This window comes from Hibiscus syriacus, unplaced genomic scaffold (assembly GCF_006381635.1).
Source record: "Hibiscus syriacus cultivar Baekdansim isolate YM2019G1 unplaced genomic scaffold, ASM638163v2 tig00001120_pilon, whole genome shotgun sequence".
Classification (NCBI taxonomy): Eukaryota; Viridiplantae; Streptophyta; class Magnoliopsida; order Malvales; family Malvaceae; genus Hibiscus; species Hibiscus syriacus.
In genome coordinates this window covers 308336-326099 of record NW_024061845.1, presented here as the reverse complement: position 1 = coordinate 326099, position 17764 = coordinate 308336, and the positions used below count along the sequence as shown (strand labels likewise).

At 31.4% G+C, this 17764-nt stretch overlaps 1 protein-coding gene and 1 long non-coding RNA gene across 2 annotated transcripts; one reads left to right on the top strand and one right to left on the bottom strand.

Annotated features, from left to right (window-relative positions):
- Window positions 1-1219: 1219 nt before the first annotated feature.
- LOC120120132 (actin-related protein 8-like) lies at window positions 1220-6916 on the bottom strand. Its single transcript, XM_039139849.1, has 13 exons — window positions 6905-6916; window positions 6369-6769; window positions 5981-6066; window positions 5745-5815; window positions 5526-5593; window positions 5351-5412; window positions 4712-4809; window positions 4347-4428; window positions 3914-4056; window positions 2532-2680; window positions 2107-2240; window positions 1883-2001; window positions 1220-1490 (listed from the first exon to the last, which is right to left on the bottom strand). The coding sequence occupies exons 1-13, from the start codon at window positions 6914-6916 to the stop codon at window positions 1413-1415; spliced, it is 1503 nt and encodes a 500-aa protein (XP_038995780.1). The 3' UTR covers window positions 1220-1412.
- Window positions 6917-14045: 7129 nt separating this feature from the next.
- LOC120121367 lies at window positions 14046-14945 on the top strand. The gene is made up of 3 exons (XR_005515982.1): window positions 14046-14116; window positions 14200-14280; window positions 14841-14945. It is a non-coding gene; the product is annotated as an uncharacterized LOC120121367 (long non-coding RNA).
- Window positions 14946-17764: the final 2819 nt, after the last annotated feature.

Here is a 17764-nt window from a genome sequence, read left to right as displayed (position 1 = left end):
AATTTAATTATTTTACGTTTGTTTTCCATTATATCTTTTTCTGGCATTGATCATACTATTAGTATATGTATTATGTATATCTCTTAACACAAACGATGATGTTAGCTTAGTGGCGCCACCATGTATCTTTCATTGCGTGACTCAGGTTTGAGTTTGCCCAAGACTCAAATTTTACTTCTTTGTAACTAATTTTCTTCTAATTAGGTGGTGACATGTGTCACCAAATAACACATATCATGATCATGTTTAACACATGTCAGATCCTGGTTAAATGATTAATTTATTAAATTTATTTAATTTAGGACCAAATTAATAGCATATATAATAATTAGGTGGTGACATGTGTCACCAATGACACGTGTCATGATCATGTGTTAAACATATCAGATCCTAATTAAATGATTAATTTATTTAATTCTATTAATTTATGACCAAATGATATATAAATAATAAAGACTGAATGTATAATAATGTCAATTTCCTTTTAACCATCACATCATCATTTTTATCAATTGGTAACGACTAGTGGCTTAGTTGAAACAGTTAAATAATTATGTTGTATGACTGATAAATTTAAAAGATCGATGACAAAAGTAAAAAGGGCTAGATAGTTAAGTTATCAACCTAGTAGTTTCCACTTATTTATACGTCAAAATAACATTTTAATTTAAAATTCGAATTATTTTCAACCTCTTATATCCTAAACTACTTTTTTTAATTAAAAAATTTCTTCAACAGATAAGAATTATACTATTTATTTATATAAAAAATATGTATCACATGAAATAAGATAAAATTAAATAATAATAATCTGACATAATGAATTTAATTGAATTATTTGGAATTTAGAATTTAGAATGAAATTGAATTACTTTGGAAATTGGGGTTTAGAATGAAATTGATGACTGTTTTGCAAGTTTTAAAAGCTGGGGGACCTAAATTCAAGTGTCTGAAAAGTTCAATAACCTTTTATATAATTTACCCTAATTTCTAACGGTGGTTTAAGTTGGAGGACCATATTGCAAACGGAATAAATGTTAGGGGACTGTATTACAAGTTTTAAAAGTTGGGGGACCTAAATGCAAGCTTCAAAAATGTTCAGTGACCATTACTATACTTTACCCTTAATTTTATATCCATTCAAGGGCTGTTCTCCTATAATGGACACACCTTAAGAATAAAGTTCTGTAAAAAAATACAATTTAAAGAAGCTCCATGTGTTGTGCTATATTATACTATGCCCTTTATTTCTTAAATCCAGGCCAGGAAGAAAAAAGATTACAGTAGCTTAATAGTGCTACCATATATCTTGCCACGCCAAGAAACCAAGGTATGCTGCATTATTACTATACAAATACAACAGTCACGATGAAGATGATCGACTTTAGAACGTACCAGTACCCCAATATGCTTCACCACATGATGTTGGCCTTCGATTTACGTCGGAACTGCTTCTTGGTTATGCACCACGACCCTGGGAATGAGCTTAACTGCAATACACTAGGTCTATGTTAATAAATATACGATACAAAAGAATGGGGCATCTTCTTATTATCGTGCAATATCAAGTGTGTGACCATTGAAGCAAGCAGCTCTGAAAAGGCCTACGCCACTTTGATCCGTATCTAAGTTATGGATATAGAGATATGATCATCCTTAACCTCTGAATACATAAATGAACTTTCCAGAATGAATGTACACGTGCTAGGCATATTTGACACTTGCATCTAAACTTGAGTAACATTGAAAAAACCATAGCATCTTGAGTCATTTCTTAAGTGACAAACCGGTAAAACGGAGGCCAAATTTAATACGAGTGAACATTGATAACTAAATTTTGCATAGAAGTTAATGTTAAGTGATATGGTTAAGTGGTACTTACGTTGCTGATAAACTTTGCCCCAAACCATGCAGTATCAGCACCATGAGGAGGAGGAATGACTTTTATTCCATTTGCTACAGAAGGGGAAAGAATCTCATATAGCTCCTTCTCTAATCTCTCTGTGAACAGCTCAAACAAACTCAAAACCTCATATATCATGCTACTATCTATTTACTTGAAATGAAACGGAAACAAATGATAAAAGACAGAAATGCAGATTCTACCTGCTAGTCCTGGTAAACATCCAGTTCCCCCGGACAAAACTATAGTCTTGAACCAAGTATCATCACCTGTCAATTCTGCAGCATAGCAATGATCCATGCAAAGTGCTACCGCCTGATGCAGTCCCATGGCACGCCTGTACAAAGATATAACTTATAAACATTCAAAACTTTCTTACTGTTTCGGTTCCAAATTATTTGCAAGGTGTCAATAAGATCTCAAGAACATCACTTGTAATCAATTAACCTTTAGATAGTTCATAAACATTCTACATTTTCTTTATTTGTGTTTTTTTCCTTTATAGTATTTTGTTTTTAACCATTCGCAACTTGCAAGGAATCAATAAGGTCTCACAAATGGCACTCATGTTTCTTCCTTAATGACTTGAGAGAGACAATTTTATTGAAGCTACTATTTACAGACTTACACTCCTGCAATACGTGGCTGGAATAAGATCTCTCCAGTTTGAAAGCGTTCCTTTGACAGAGTAAACCAGCCCACAGCTGGAACATCCAATGATGCTCGAGTATCTTTTGATAGTTCTGTTTTATAATCAGTAGCAACGTAGCATAGGTTCTGTATTTTAATCAAACTAAAAGAGTATCAAGAAAATTGAATGAGCATGTTGCCAATTTACAGCAAGAAAGCAAAAAGAAATGATCTTGCATGAACATCAGAGTGAAGGTCTGGAGTCTCCAAAGGTTAACTAGTCATTGATTCCAAAATGGAGCAAAGGCACCAAAGTAAATTTATCAATTTTAAAAACCTTTGAAAATATCAAATTAAGCACAGAATGTATGCAATGATAAGTTATATATATAAGTTGGATTTGTTTTTCTTGACTCATGGCAAGGAAACAATCAAAGGGTGGTTATCTTTCTACTACTTAAATCATATAAAGGAAATTGCATTAACCCCAAGTTGCAGAGGATTACAGCATACCTCTTTCAGTGTCCGCACAGTGTACAACGATTCAAAGTTAATGTTGTTCTGCTGCAAGAGCTCCTTGAGGTATCCTGTGAGTTTCAATGCTCCCAGCCCAATGACTTCAACACCCACCTTATGCATAACTTTCCCATTTAAAACTATAAAACACGTAGAGTAACCATACAAATCCAGAATTAAATTATTATAGAAAAATGGAGCAAGAGAACATAGTAAATACATATTAATTGAAAATAGTCACAATGACCAGTTCTTTCAATTCCCTTTTTAACACACACACACACACAAAAAATACTAAAGGATCAAGGAGATTGGCATACACAAGAAATCAGAAAATATTATTACTAATAAACACATTGATAAAATACGTGGCTGGAATAAGACTCTCCAGTTTGAAAGCGTTCCTTTGACAGAGTAAACCAGCCCACAGCTGGAACATCCAATGATGTCGAGTATCTTTTGTAGTTCTGTTTTATAAATCAGTAGCAACGTAGCATAGGTTCTGTATTTTAATCAAACTAAAAGAGTATCAAGAAAATTGAATGAGCATGTTGCAATTTACAGCAAGAAAGCAAAAAAGAAATGATTGCATGAACATCAGAGTGAAGGTCTGGAGTCTCCAAAGGTTACTAGTCATTGATTCCAAAATGGAGCAAAGGCACCAAAGTAAATTTATCAATTTAAAAACCTTTGAAAATATCAAATTAAGCACAGAATGTATGCAATGATAAGTTATATATATAAGTTGGATTTGTTTTTCTTGACTCATGGCAAGGAAACAATCAAAGGGTGGTTATCTTTCTACTACTTAAATCATATAAAGGAAATTGCATTAACCCCAAGTTGCAGAGGATTACAGCATACCTCTTTCAGTGTCCGCACAGTGTACAACGATTCAAAGTTAATGTTGTTCTGCTGCAAGAGCTCCTTGAGGTATCCTGTGAGTTTCAATGCTCCCAGCCCAATGACTTCAACACCCACCTTATGCATAACTTTCCCATTTAAAACTATAAAACACGTAGAGTAACCATACAAATCCAGAATTAAATTATTATAGAAAAATGGAGCAAGAGAACATAGTAAATACATATTAATTGAAAATAGTCACAATGACCAGTTCTTTCAATTCCCTTTTTACACACACACACACACAAAAAAATACTAAAGGATCAAGGAGATTGGCATACACAAGAAATCAGAAAATATTATTACTAATAAACACATTGATAAATCAACATTAATGTATAATTATCAATCAACACATGCTAAAACAACTTGAGAGAAATCGAGTACATACTTGGAACAACAGTTGTAACTTGGAAACCAATGTTAACAACAATTCCAGATGTTCGTCTTGCAGCAAAGAGAGCTAAAGTTGCCTGCATTAAATCAAATGAAAAAGTCATTGAATTAAGAAGGAAAACTAAAAGACTGTGTCTCCAAAGAATGAGTTGGAGAGGATGCTACATCTCTGCATACGACAAATAGGGGAAAAAACACTTAAAGATGTGGAAAGATGTAAGGTTCATCCAACTTGAATCGTGCATGAGTTTTGAGAGAGTGTATAAGCATGGTAAACACCATGTTCCATTTTTCCTTCCTTTGACTATTTCTTTTGAGAACAATAATTACTAGACAATATACATAGATACAATGATGTACCTGACTGACAGCACAAACAGCAGGAACATTCATGTCAAACAAGACAGTGTGGATGGCGTCTCTAAGCTGCCTTCTTGATGCTTTGGTGGAATCAGTATCTGGAGAAATGAATCCAGAAGAGGTGAAAACCAAAGCGTCAACCATGATAGTCTAACCGTCACTGACAACTAAACATTACACAATCAGGGTCAGGCAATAATACCACTGGAGTCTTCCCTTCTTCGTAGAGATAATAATTATCTAATTTTTTCCCAATGAATTCAATAAAAGAACTATGGAAAGCGTCCAGATTTTGCAACCAATACTGTTATTCAATAATCAAAGCTGAATAAGTTCATGATCAAACACATGACATTCCAGTTCATCCATAGGGATGCATGTGGGTCTTCTTCTCCGCATTCTGGGAAAATTGGCCAACACATACCCACAAGGAAGCTTATAAACCCAGATTAACTAGCTAAAAAGATATAATTTAAAAAGCATATGACTAAAAATGGTACTACAAAGGATATTAAAGTTGTCAAAAATCTAGTATAGCTCTCATGAGATATTGCTTTATTCCAATAAATCATGGCATGAGTTATCATAAAATTTGATCATCCAAAATCAATGTTAAAGCAAGAAAATATAGTAGCTAACCATCATAATGACATAATGGAATGGAAAGGACGATGGGTTGAGTGGATGGTCTAACCTGCATCCTGTAGAAGAACTACTTCGTCATATTTGCATTCCAAAATCCTCATTCGAGATAAAGTTTAAGAAATTAGAGAAAAGCCAAGAAAAAAGAATGACCAGTTGCAATGCAACAAACCTGCTATAGATTGTGGCAAAAAAATGTCGAAGTCTAGAATACAATGGAGATTCGATGTTACCGAACTCCTGATGAACAAGCATACCAGAAACGTCAAAGACAACATGTTAAATTAGTATCGAGGATATACATATATAAGGAAGCCGAAGACATATCCAACAACAGAATGGAGTTTTCCCGCTTCTGGAAAAACCATTTTTGTAAATCTTACAAGCTTACCAGAAAAGTAGCCGACCGCCCAGATGGACAAGCATACTTGCTCCAACCAAACTTGCAATAGCCGGAACCACCTTTTTCACCAAAGAGAGAAAAAAAGACAACGACTGAGACATAGACAAAGACAAAGACAAGAACAGCCCAGAGTTTAAAGGGTTTAATTTTGCTAAGACTGAGTTAGTCAGCATCAGTGGGGGAAAGGGTTATGGTGTCTGTGACTATAGAGAGAGTTAAATTACCATCAATAACAACAGAACCAGAGACTTGTGCACGTTGACCATAAATGCGCATGAAAGATAACTCTCCCGTGTGACTTGGGAATGGTCTGCAAATCAAAACGTAATTGGATCAATTATTCCACGCTGAACATGAAAACTCCAGTTCATAAAATGTAAAATGAACCCACAGAATGTTTCAATCAAATTAAAGCCAACCCTCAACCTCAAAACGTACGTTGTCGATAGAAATGAGAACACAAGTAAAAGAGGGAAAATTTGTCAATCGTATTAGAATGAAAATAACTTCCAAGTAAATTTGGGTTACGAGGCAAGCATCACTCCTGAAACAATACGAGCAATCCAAGTGTTTTAAGTGATAATCAGAAGAATATGAGAAAGGGGTACGAACTGGAGAGGATAGCCGGCTCTTAAGTTCATCTCGGCGAAGAAAACAGAGTCCCATTGATCCCCGTGGTGTTGGTGGTTTTGGAGGAAGTAAATCCAAAGGCGATTATCGGACACAAGCAATCTCCAGGCTCGGCTAACGCAACTGAGCTTGATGGTGTCCTTGGGGCCCACCAACCTGAGTATCTGTAGCAGAATATCCAGCGGGATACTATCGAACAAAGCTCCCAGCGATGATGAATCCGATGAGGTCGCTGCAACATACGAAGATGAAGCTATTTGGAAGGGTGAGTTGGAGGTGGAAGAAGAACGATTGGAAACGGATCCCCACACTTTCCTCAGCAGCGTGGCCATGGCTAAGCCTGAAAGGAGTGGATATTGAGATGAGACGGAGAACTGGCGGAGCTAAAAGGCAGAAGGGCACGCGGTGGGTAGGTGGCGTGGTAGTTGACGGTGACGTGGAAATAGCGGATGAGGACACGCGGGTTAAGGAGCAGGATAACGGAGTTGCCAAAATTTACCACAGCCCATTTGGTTCACGGATTTTTTCATTCCTGGGTGGAATTTTTTTTCTCGGATTAAGATACCCATATTTGGATATACCATATTTTTAAGTGAGGGTAAAAACTAAATATCAACAGTGTTTTTTTTGTTCTGTTTAACTGGGAATCCAAATACTATGTCTCTCTTAGGTATTTGTTTATTCCCGTTCTCTGTTGGCTAAAATACCTTCTCCCGTTAGCTTGGTTCTGACTGAAACAAAATTTCTTCTTCAATTTGGCAAGAGTTGCGAAGATCTGTCCATTATTTCTCCAACGGACTTCTTTGTGGTGCTCTAGCTCTATCCGCTAATCTGTTGCTAGGTTTGTCTCTCTCTCTCTCTCCCTATTTGTAGTTTTTGTTCCTCCCCAGTAGTACTATTAAATCCACGTGTTTCTATTATTCAAAGGTTACTCCTCCATCTTTGTCTTCTTAGTTCTGTCTTGTCTAGCACTCGATCTTGAACTGGGCTTTGATGGGTCTTTGGTTTCGAGTTTAGTTATTTCGTTTGATTCATCGACTTGATGGTTGAATTTGAAAACTGGGTTTTCATGGTCTAGGGAAACAATTGTTCGTTCTTTTCATGGTGGAAACAAAGGTTTAGGGTTATTTTGAATTATTTTCATTAAATGTAATTAATCATTTTTCTCAGTGGTTCTTTTGAGTTATTTTCCTAGTATCATGTCCTATCCTTCCATTATTTAGTGGGTTTTTTTGGGGGTAAATGGATGTCTTGATACATCATCTGGATGGAATTTAGGAGGTTAATAAGTCTTGGTTGAGCCCCATTCTCTCCATTGTTGCATTTACATCATAACTTGGTTTCTGATAATTGTCTGTTAGAAAGTAAAGTTAATTCTTGGGTGAAAAACTGTAGTTGCAATTCTTGTTCAAGAGTTACACGGTTCCCTCGCTACAATGACCCATTGAAGGTATGAAGCTGTAATACTTCGTTCTATCATTATCTTATTTCTTTCTTATCAATTGTTGAATTTTCTCCATTTCTTTTTGCAGCTTGTAGAAACAAGAAAGTGGTGTTGTGGAGAGTGGGCCAATTGCTTCACATTGTACTGTCGTGCTTTTGGCTATGACTCTCGTCTGGTTAGTTATTTATATGTCAATTCAATCTCCAAATACAACTGACTAAAACATAACTCTTTCTATCGTTAAAAAGAATATGGTTAAGCTAATTTATAATAAGAAAGAAATTTGTTCCGACTGTTGTACTTGCAATATATATGGACCTGGAATTGTTATTCTTTCGATCTGAAGCTTTTGATGACATGATATCTGTAATATCTAGTCTACTAAATAGAAGGATTTGGAAACTCAGTGAAGATAAACCTTTTATTTGATATTAGGACAATGTTTGACCTGGATTATTTTGATTCTGTATTGTCTACCAAACAAAGAACATGTTCAAGATAGATTTAAAGAATTTTGAAATGGTATGTTTGTTTATGTATAATATTTTGATGTCTTTGACATTGTAAATGAAACCCATTTTTAGCTTTATAACTGAGTGGTTCACTGGTTCATTTGCTGATAATTGTATAAATTGAAGTTATTGATTTTGCAATATATGAAATCAATATTTATGGTGGCACGAAATGTATCTAGAATTGTGTACTTTAACAGCAAATGCGTGCATAGTTGCATACATTTTAATTAGCTCTAGCTGTTTAAAGATGACATTCCATGGGACTTCGGATAATTTGCTTGCTTGAGATGATGTTTTATTTGCACCAACTCTTCATTTTCAAGTCCTTTATTTTACATACTATGTTTGGACAGAGTACTATTCAGAAGCCCTGGGAAGGTAAAAAAAACCCAAATTGATACCTTTTAATCTTCAATTGGGAAGGATCCCTATTATGTAGCAAAGAGGCTAAACTATGTGGTCATTTCACGAACTAATTATTCATTCATTTTTGTACAGGTGGATGCATCTTGATCCTTGTGAAGCAATCTATGACATGCCGCTATTATATGAAAAAGGGTACTCTAATTTGTGTTATTATCCATTTTTTAGGAAAAAAATCTTTTTTTTTTGTTTTGATACTACAGTTATAGTAAATGCTTCTTTTCTACAAGTGGAAAAAGAAATTAAATTATGTAATTGCTATTGCAGAAGATGGAGTTTATGATGTCACTAAACGTTACACACGGAATTGGAGTAAAGTAATTATGATAAAAAAAATAGCACTTTATTGCCTCTAATGCTTATTTCTTCTTATTCTTAGTATTGTTTATCTATGCATTGTTATGAAGAAACATGATTCCCTTCCCCAAACTCATCTTTTTGTTCATTATCATTTTTTCAGGTTTTATCTCGATGAACCATTACCAGAGAGTCCTCTCTGGTGTCTGCTCTCACTTCAATGACCAAAGAATGCCGAAGTAACTTTACTTCTCAAATTCTTTCAGTATTGGAAGATCGTGACAGAATTGAAAGGGAAGCTCTAGACAGAGATTTACTTTCTACTGATGATGCTCTGATCTCTTTACCTGGGAGGAAAAGTAGGGATAAGCAATGGCGCATTGCAAGATCAGAATTTGGGACTGACTCTCTGAGTTCATCTGCTTGTGAAGTTCGCATATGAAGAGACAAGCACGTCACAAAAATCTATAATGTTTTTTCTTCTATACTTTATAAGTTTGTTGAAGAATATGTAATTGCTTCAAAAGGTGTTGAAGTTCTCAAGATTCTTAGAGTAACCGTTGTAGGTCTCAAGAAATTACCGTATAAAAAATGAGAGCTTCTTTAAAGTCAAACTCAATTGTTGGCACATAATTGTTGCATCGATTGTTGCCCTCCTTTAAGGAATTTCTTAATGCTCTTTCTGAAGAGTTTTTTGTGTATATAATATAGCCAACATATATGATTAAGTTTAGAATGTCATGGCTATTATCTTTTGTAAGTCTAAATATTGTTGTTGCTTTTGATGGTTAATGTTATACTTATTTTTGTTCTGTAAGCTAAACAAAGAACGTAAGCTTATCTCTTATCCTTTAGTTTGCACTTTTACTTTTCATTTTGACTTTAGAACATTGTTGTTGCTTCCCAGTGTTTCTCATAAATGTTGCATCGTAATGGGTATCCAGAATACCACATGTTTTGTGTTCATCTAGCCCTGTCTACAAAATAGAATGAATCTGTTGTGTTGTAATAAAAAGGGTCTTGCAAAGTCAATAGGTTGCTGCTCGATATTGGATGCTGAGTTATGGGGTATTTATGAAAGTTTGAAGCTTCCATGGGAAATTTAACTCCATACTTGTAAGATATTTCTGTTCAACATTAGAATAACTAAGTGGACAAGAGAATACTATCCCTTAATTATGTTCCGAACACCTATTTACTTCTCAATTTAATTCTTTATACCGGGTTGATCCTTATTCCATGTAAGCCTGGTTTAAATTGTTTTACTATATTGGGATAGCAGGGCATTCGTAAAAAAGAGATTAATTGTTACCTCGGCAATGTTAAAATTAAAATTGGGAATGGTTGCTAATGCCCTGCTCCAAACATGGACAAAAGATTCAACAGTCAAATTTGCGAATCAAACTTCAATCTTCGGGAATTCCAAATCCACTATGCGACACCACAAACTAGAGCAAATTTTAAACAACAATGAAGACCACTCTAGGAGAGAATAATAATAAAAACCTCAATCAAGAACTTCAAAATAAAATGCTGAAATTATTGAATGAATAAATATAAATTTTACCTTTTGTTCTGATTTTAAAAAATGTTTAAATTATAAAATTTAGCTTTTGTTATCTTTAGGAGTAAAATGGTTCATCTATTAAAATTTTCATATGCTTATTTAGTTAAATCATGATGTAAAATTTTAATATATTTTTTAGATAATTAATGTAAAAAATAATATTATTTATAATTAAAATAATACATGATATATTTACTCTTTTATTCTACCCATTTATCTTTTACATTTTATAAAAAAATTATATATAAATTTTATTAAAAAGTATATAAATTTAAAATAATAAAGTAATATATTTTTATGCTTTTTTATATGAATATTTTAATTTAAATATTTAGAATTCCACTTTTTAATACATATAGTACAAGGACAATTTGGTAAAATATACATTCTAGTAATCTCATATTCCTTCAACCAAACACTGTAATCATACATTCCTGCCAAACAAACCAAACACAGTAATGTAACATTCCCAGTAATCATATTCCCTGGTAATCTTACATTCCCACTGGTAATCTTACATTCCGTGAACCAAACGCACCCTAAAGGGTTTGTTTGTTTCCCGTAATTGGAATTACGGAATTGGTTTTCCCCGAATTCCTATGTTTGTTTCATGTAATTCGTTTTCCAGAAAATGTTTTCCCATATTTATTTCACGTAATTCGTTTTCCAGAAAATGTTTTCCCGTGTTTGTTTCACGTAATTCGTTTTCCGGAAAATATTTTCCAGTGTTTGTTTCACGCAATTGGTTTTTCTGAACGTAATTCATTTTCCTAGTAACAAAATTTCCTTTTTGTTTTATGGAAAATGACTTAAGGATTACGTAAGTCATTTTCTGAATTTTTCACTTCAAAGAATAAATACTCAAAATAATTTTTTTTATGAATTTAATATTAATAAAATATTTTAATATCATTTTCATCAAAATATTATTATTTATTAATTTATAATAATAATATTATATTTTTAATATATATAAAATAATCAATTATATTATAATAATATAAGATATTATATTATTATTTTAATAATATATAATAAAAAAATTTATATATTTAATAATGAATAATATTATTTATATATTTTAATAAATATATTTAAAATATACTAATTAATATTTTTAAAATATATAACACTATACTTTAAAATAATTTATAATATTTATAATATTTTTATTTCAATAAAATATACAAAAATTAATATTTTTATTAATAAAATTATAAAAATACTATTTAATAATAATAAATTTTTTAATAATAAAAAAGTTTTATGATAAATAATATTATTTATTGTATTTAATATTTGTAATAAATAATTTTTAAAAAACCCTTCAACTAGTGGAAAAAATGTTTAAATAACATCTTCCAAACATTATAAAAACGTTTTCCATATGTTTTTCAGAAAAATGTAATTCATTTTACGGAAAACATTTTCCGGAAAACGTTTTCCAGAAATGTAATTCATTTTTCAGTAATTCAAATTTTAGTAATTCAAATTTCAGTAATTCAAATTACAGTAATTCATCTTTCGGAAAACCAATTACAGCCACAAAAACGGACCCTTAATTCATCCGATAGTAGAGATCAATTCCAAGTTTCCTTAATTTATCTCTATAGTTTGAATTTTAAATATGTCCGAGAAGAGATTTGAATAAATTTCGAGAGCTAAAATTGTTAATATATCATATTACATTATTATTTTATCTATCATTCAATGATAGAATATTCAGAAAAACTCTACTGTCATCTTTTTCTTACCGTCGCTCGTTTTTCTTTTAATTTTATTTTGATAAACGATGATATTAATTTTGATATTTGTTGTCAATCCTCTTTATTCTTTGTTCTTTATTTACCTTTTCATATATCACATATTTATTTATTTTTGTTTTTTAGTTTTTAATAATTTTGTTTTTATACTACATTTTTTCTTATCGTCTGTATTTATGGTTAGTTCTGTTTAGTTATTTTTTCGTTTAATTTTTTAAAGCTAGATTTGATGTTGCATCGACTGAGCATATGGTCAAGTCGAGTCAAAAAATTTCGAGTTATTCGAGTTGACGAGTCGTATTTTATAACTCGAACTTAACTTTAAATTTTTTGAACCGAGTCAAGTTTAAGAAATTTGATTCGAGTTATTCGAGTTTCTATTTTAATTTTATTATAATTACTATGATAAGGATTGGTTCTAATTTTTTGACTTTCTCTAACTATGTAAGATATATATTTTATATTGCTTTCACATTATAATGTTATTTAATATATCAAATACAATCTAAAATTATACAATATATTCATAATATTATATTTTAAAAGAAAGTATTTTGAGGGATAAAATATTAATGAGAGTATAAAGGAGTCAAAGAATTAATAGAAAGAAAGAATTTGTAAATAATTGCAATCAAAATATCAAATTGAGTAAAATGCAAAGTTAAGGGACTAAATAAAAAAAAGAATTGAAGTTACATATGTATTCTATAGTGGTATTTTAGCATGTGGTTCAAATTTGGTGGAAAACGAAATTGAGAGATTAAATTGAAAAATAGAAAACTTGTTATCAAAAAGAGAAATTGAAAGTACATATGTATTCTATAATGGTTTAGGATCATATGGTTCAAATTTGGTAAAAAATAACTTAAAACGAAAGAGAAATTTAAGGAATAATAAAATTAGGGACTAAATAGTAACATTGTCATAATAATTAGTCAAATTTTCGATTTTTAGAGTAACTCAATATTTCAAAAATTCAACTCAACTCAAACTCGAAATCCGAATTTATAATTCGAGTTAACTCAAATAACTTGAAATTGAAAGAAATTAATTTTTCGAATCGAGTCGAGTTTTGCTCACCCCTATGTTATCCTGTTGATTTTCTCTACTTTAGACACTCGGATTGGACTTGGATACCAGGTTTATGTTCATAAATAGTTTTCTCATGACGCTCGATTCTGATTTGCGGTTGTCGGTGACCTTTTAGTAGATTAATCTCTTATTGTGGTTCGTTTGCTGCTGCGCTTAGATTTGTGTGTATCTGTCTTTTGTTCGAATTTTTTCTATAAGTTTTAACTTTTTCCTCGTATGGTCCGTGAGTGATTTCTAGATGAACTATTTTATTATGTCAATAGTTATAGAAAAATATTATAATTATATTTTTAGTTTATCTACTTCATTTGTGATTTTGAATATTTTATATTTTTAATAAAATTAGCTGTTCTATATGCATTAAAAATATTTAATGATAGAATAATACATTTATAATAATATTTTAATTAATCCTCTATTTATAATTTTTAGAAAAAAAATTATTAGTAATTTTTTTAAAAAAAGAATGACCTATTTATTACCAAATTCACAATTAGGTGATTTTGAATGTAATTGACCAAGAAAATAGAGGGAGAAAGCGAGACGGCTCCCTGAATTTGTATACAGTCAAGGATGATGAAAATGCACGAGTTGGGCAACACCTACAGGTACCTGAATTTGTGTCTGAAGTACTAGTGGTTAGTGCAATTGGTTTTGATTTATATATCGTTTGCTTCTAAACATAATTCTTGCATTTGTCCCTGTTTTCAAGGGCTGGAAATTGGATATTCAGAGTACTGGTCTATCTCTTGTGTTTCATTCCCATGAAGAATTTGATACAAGTACGTTGCAGGTATACCTATCCTCAGTTATCTAATTCCCTAATACAGAAAGAGCTGGTGAATTTTAACTTCGCTTTTATGTTGTCCAAAATTTCCAACTTTAATATAAAGCTTAGCCCGATTTTATTCATATGTGCTTATGCTTAAGTCTTCTCTAGAAGTTTTTTCTCTGTCTGTATCATGGGTATCCATTCATGATCAGCCATCACTACCATTTGTGGAATCTGTTTTCCAATGGCACCATTGCAGCTTCCAATGATTACTTTCTAGATGTTAAACACTTATTATATGCATATAATGATTATAGTAAACGTCTACCTCACCTGAGCCAGCATTCTGCCAATTTTATCACCTTGGATGGTATTCACCATTGCGATATCTGTAATCTGTTTCCATCACATTATTTTTATTTATAATGATGAGTTAAATAGAAATGTGGCAAACAAATATAATTGAGCGTATTGCTACACTGAAAAATTCTGCATTTTTGCCTCTTGTCCCAAGATTATTCAACTAATTTGTTCCCTATTTCTAACTCCATGTTAGCTAATTCTGTCAAATTCCATGGCAGATCATTAGAAATGAAGATCTCGAAGAGCTAAAGGAGTTGGGTTCAGGTACATTTGGGACTGTTTACCATGGAAAATGGAGAGGAACAGATGTTGCCATCAAGCGGATAAAAAAAATGTTTCACTGGTCGTTCATCTGAGCAAGAAAGATTCGTGAGTTTTCCTGTTGTTTCTTCGCTTTTTGTGCATCATCAATGGATGTTGATACTTTTCATACTTCTTCTCATGTCACTAATAACAATCGACATAAAATATTTTTCAGACTGGGAGTTCTGGCGTGAAGCTGACATCCTTTCAAAGCTTCCCCACCCCAATGAGCTGACCTTTTATGGTGTGGTGCATGATAGACCTGGAGGAACACCAGCCACTGTCACTGAGTTCATGGTGAATGGCTCTCTTAGACATGTTTTTCTTAGTAAAGAAAGGTAATATTTCTAAATATAGTTTTTCCTAGAATGCCGTGCATACAGCCAATTTTCTATTTTTCATAAATTTTCTTCTGTTAAATTCAATATTTATCATGTCGATAGTTTACCTCCATTTAAAGTGTCAATCTATGAATAACTATAGCATGGACAATGCTTCGAACTCACGTTTCCATGCACGTCCATGGTGAATTGAATACTTTAACATGGTAGTCTGTGGTCTGATTAATTACCTCATGCAGGAGGCATTGTAAGCAACACGCCGAGGCCACCTGTACCGAGCTAACCCTGAGTGGAAGTTACTAATGGAGCAGTGTTGGGCTCCGGATCCTACAGTTCGACCTTCATTCTCGGGATTGCTAGACGCTTACGTATGATGTTATCGGCATGCCAGTCAAAACCACAAGGTCATCATCAGCTTCGGAACCAAGCATATAAGTAAGACGTCTCAATATTTCCCTTATTTTGATGGTAAATGCACTCATCAGTGGCTTTATGATAGTTTCATTTCTTTTTTTATACACCATAAACCTTCAAGTGTATAATTTGATATGAAGAGTATGGAAAAGCTCCCATTGACTTTGAGAGTGATGACTGAGATGTAATTTCTAATTTTGTAAGTTCTTACATACAGGACCAGGTTAAAGAAAAAGTGAGAAATGACATTCTAACATGGAAATCTACTTCATTCCAATTGCTCTTGAGCTTGCACTGAAAATTTTATGTTTAACAACAAAACCTTCCATGTCAGAGAGAAGGGTAAACTACATGTTTAGTACTTAACTATCACTTTTGTTTCGTTTTGATCCTCTAATTATTAGTTTTTTTTCTTTCAAAATCATACCTAATGTTATGTTGTTAGTTTTATTTTGGTCATTTATCGTTAAAAAAATAGAACTACTAACGTGGTATTTTTTCTATAAAAAAAATCATGATGATGTGGCATTATCTTATGGTGACATATTAGCATAATTGTTAATTTTATAACGGCGGGTGACCAAATCGTAACATTAGGTAAAATTTTGAAACGAAAAATAGTTGAATGACCAAAATGGAACAAAAATGATAGTTAGGTACTAGATGTGTAGTTTATCCAAAAGTAAAATAAATCAATTTTGGAATAAATACTAATTTTATACATGTTTTTTTAATATGTGGACTTTTTGCTCGAATCGAATGTGTAATCAATAATTTGATACATGAATTTTAAAACTGAAATTCCAATATACACATGAGACTAAACAACAAAATAAAATGTATACATAAAACTTTGATTTTAAATCAATTATACGTATTCAAAGAAATATGTATTTATTTATTTTTCATGTTTAATAAATATAATTATTTGTATATATAATATCTATAAACACTTAATTTTAATCTTATATTTTGATCCAAGTTAAAATATTAGAAGAGAAATTTAAGAAAATGGTGGTGTCGTTGAACTTCAATTTACATTTCTAAATTTTGACTCTTAGAGCCTTTGAATTTATTAAATTTTATTAAATTATTAAAATATCTCTTTATGTTTGTATAATTATTTTTTTAAATTAATTAAATAAATATTGATTAATTTGTAACATTAAATTATAATATAATATTCATTATACTGTTAATTTCTTTTTTCAAGAAATTTATCAAATAAAACTTTAAAAAATAATTAGAAATCATTAAATTAATGAAATATTCATTTATATATATATATATATTAAAAGAATGGACTGAATAGATGTCAGTTGGTGACATTAAATAATAGTGTAAATTATTATTATTAAGTAATAATCAGTTTTTATTAATGTAAAATGATTTTAATTATATATGTATGTATAAATTTTAATATAATCAATATTTAATAATTTAATTGATAAATATATTTATATAATTATATTTAATTTTTTAAATCGATTTAATATATTTATTATAATATCTAAAATATTGTTTGTATTACTATTTGTTAGTACAACTAAAAAACAGATATTATTTTTATACATAAAATCTAAGATTTCTTATACTAAAATATATATATTTTCTTAAAAAATGCAATTCTTATGCTGGTTTTTTTAATCTCCAGATCGGAGACGAAGGCCAGCTTCCCATCCCATAATAATATCAATTATTTTAAAGGTCTTTGTTTTTTCTTCTCTCTCTCTCTCTCTCTCTCTTTTTTTTTATTATATTTTTGCTGCTTCACGATCCAATTGCTGATGTTTATATTCTTCGATCATGTTTTTTTTGGTTATGTGATCTTTTTTTATAATCGCTTCATAGTTTCGTATAGGAATGGATTCCGTTTATTTATTTATCTTTAGGGGGGAAAAGGAAAATTAGGGTTCCCCCACCCCACCAATTTTTGTTGTCCAATGTTTGTTTTTGGATAAGTGTTATTGTTCTCATGTGAATTTTGTTCTTGTTGTGGCGTGATTGTTTTTGGAGTTTAATTTATTTTTTTTGTTTGAATCTCCGCTGGGGTTTCTATTAATAAGGCTCTTTTCCCATTTTTT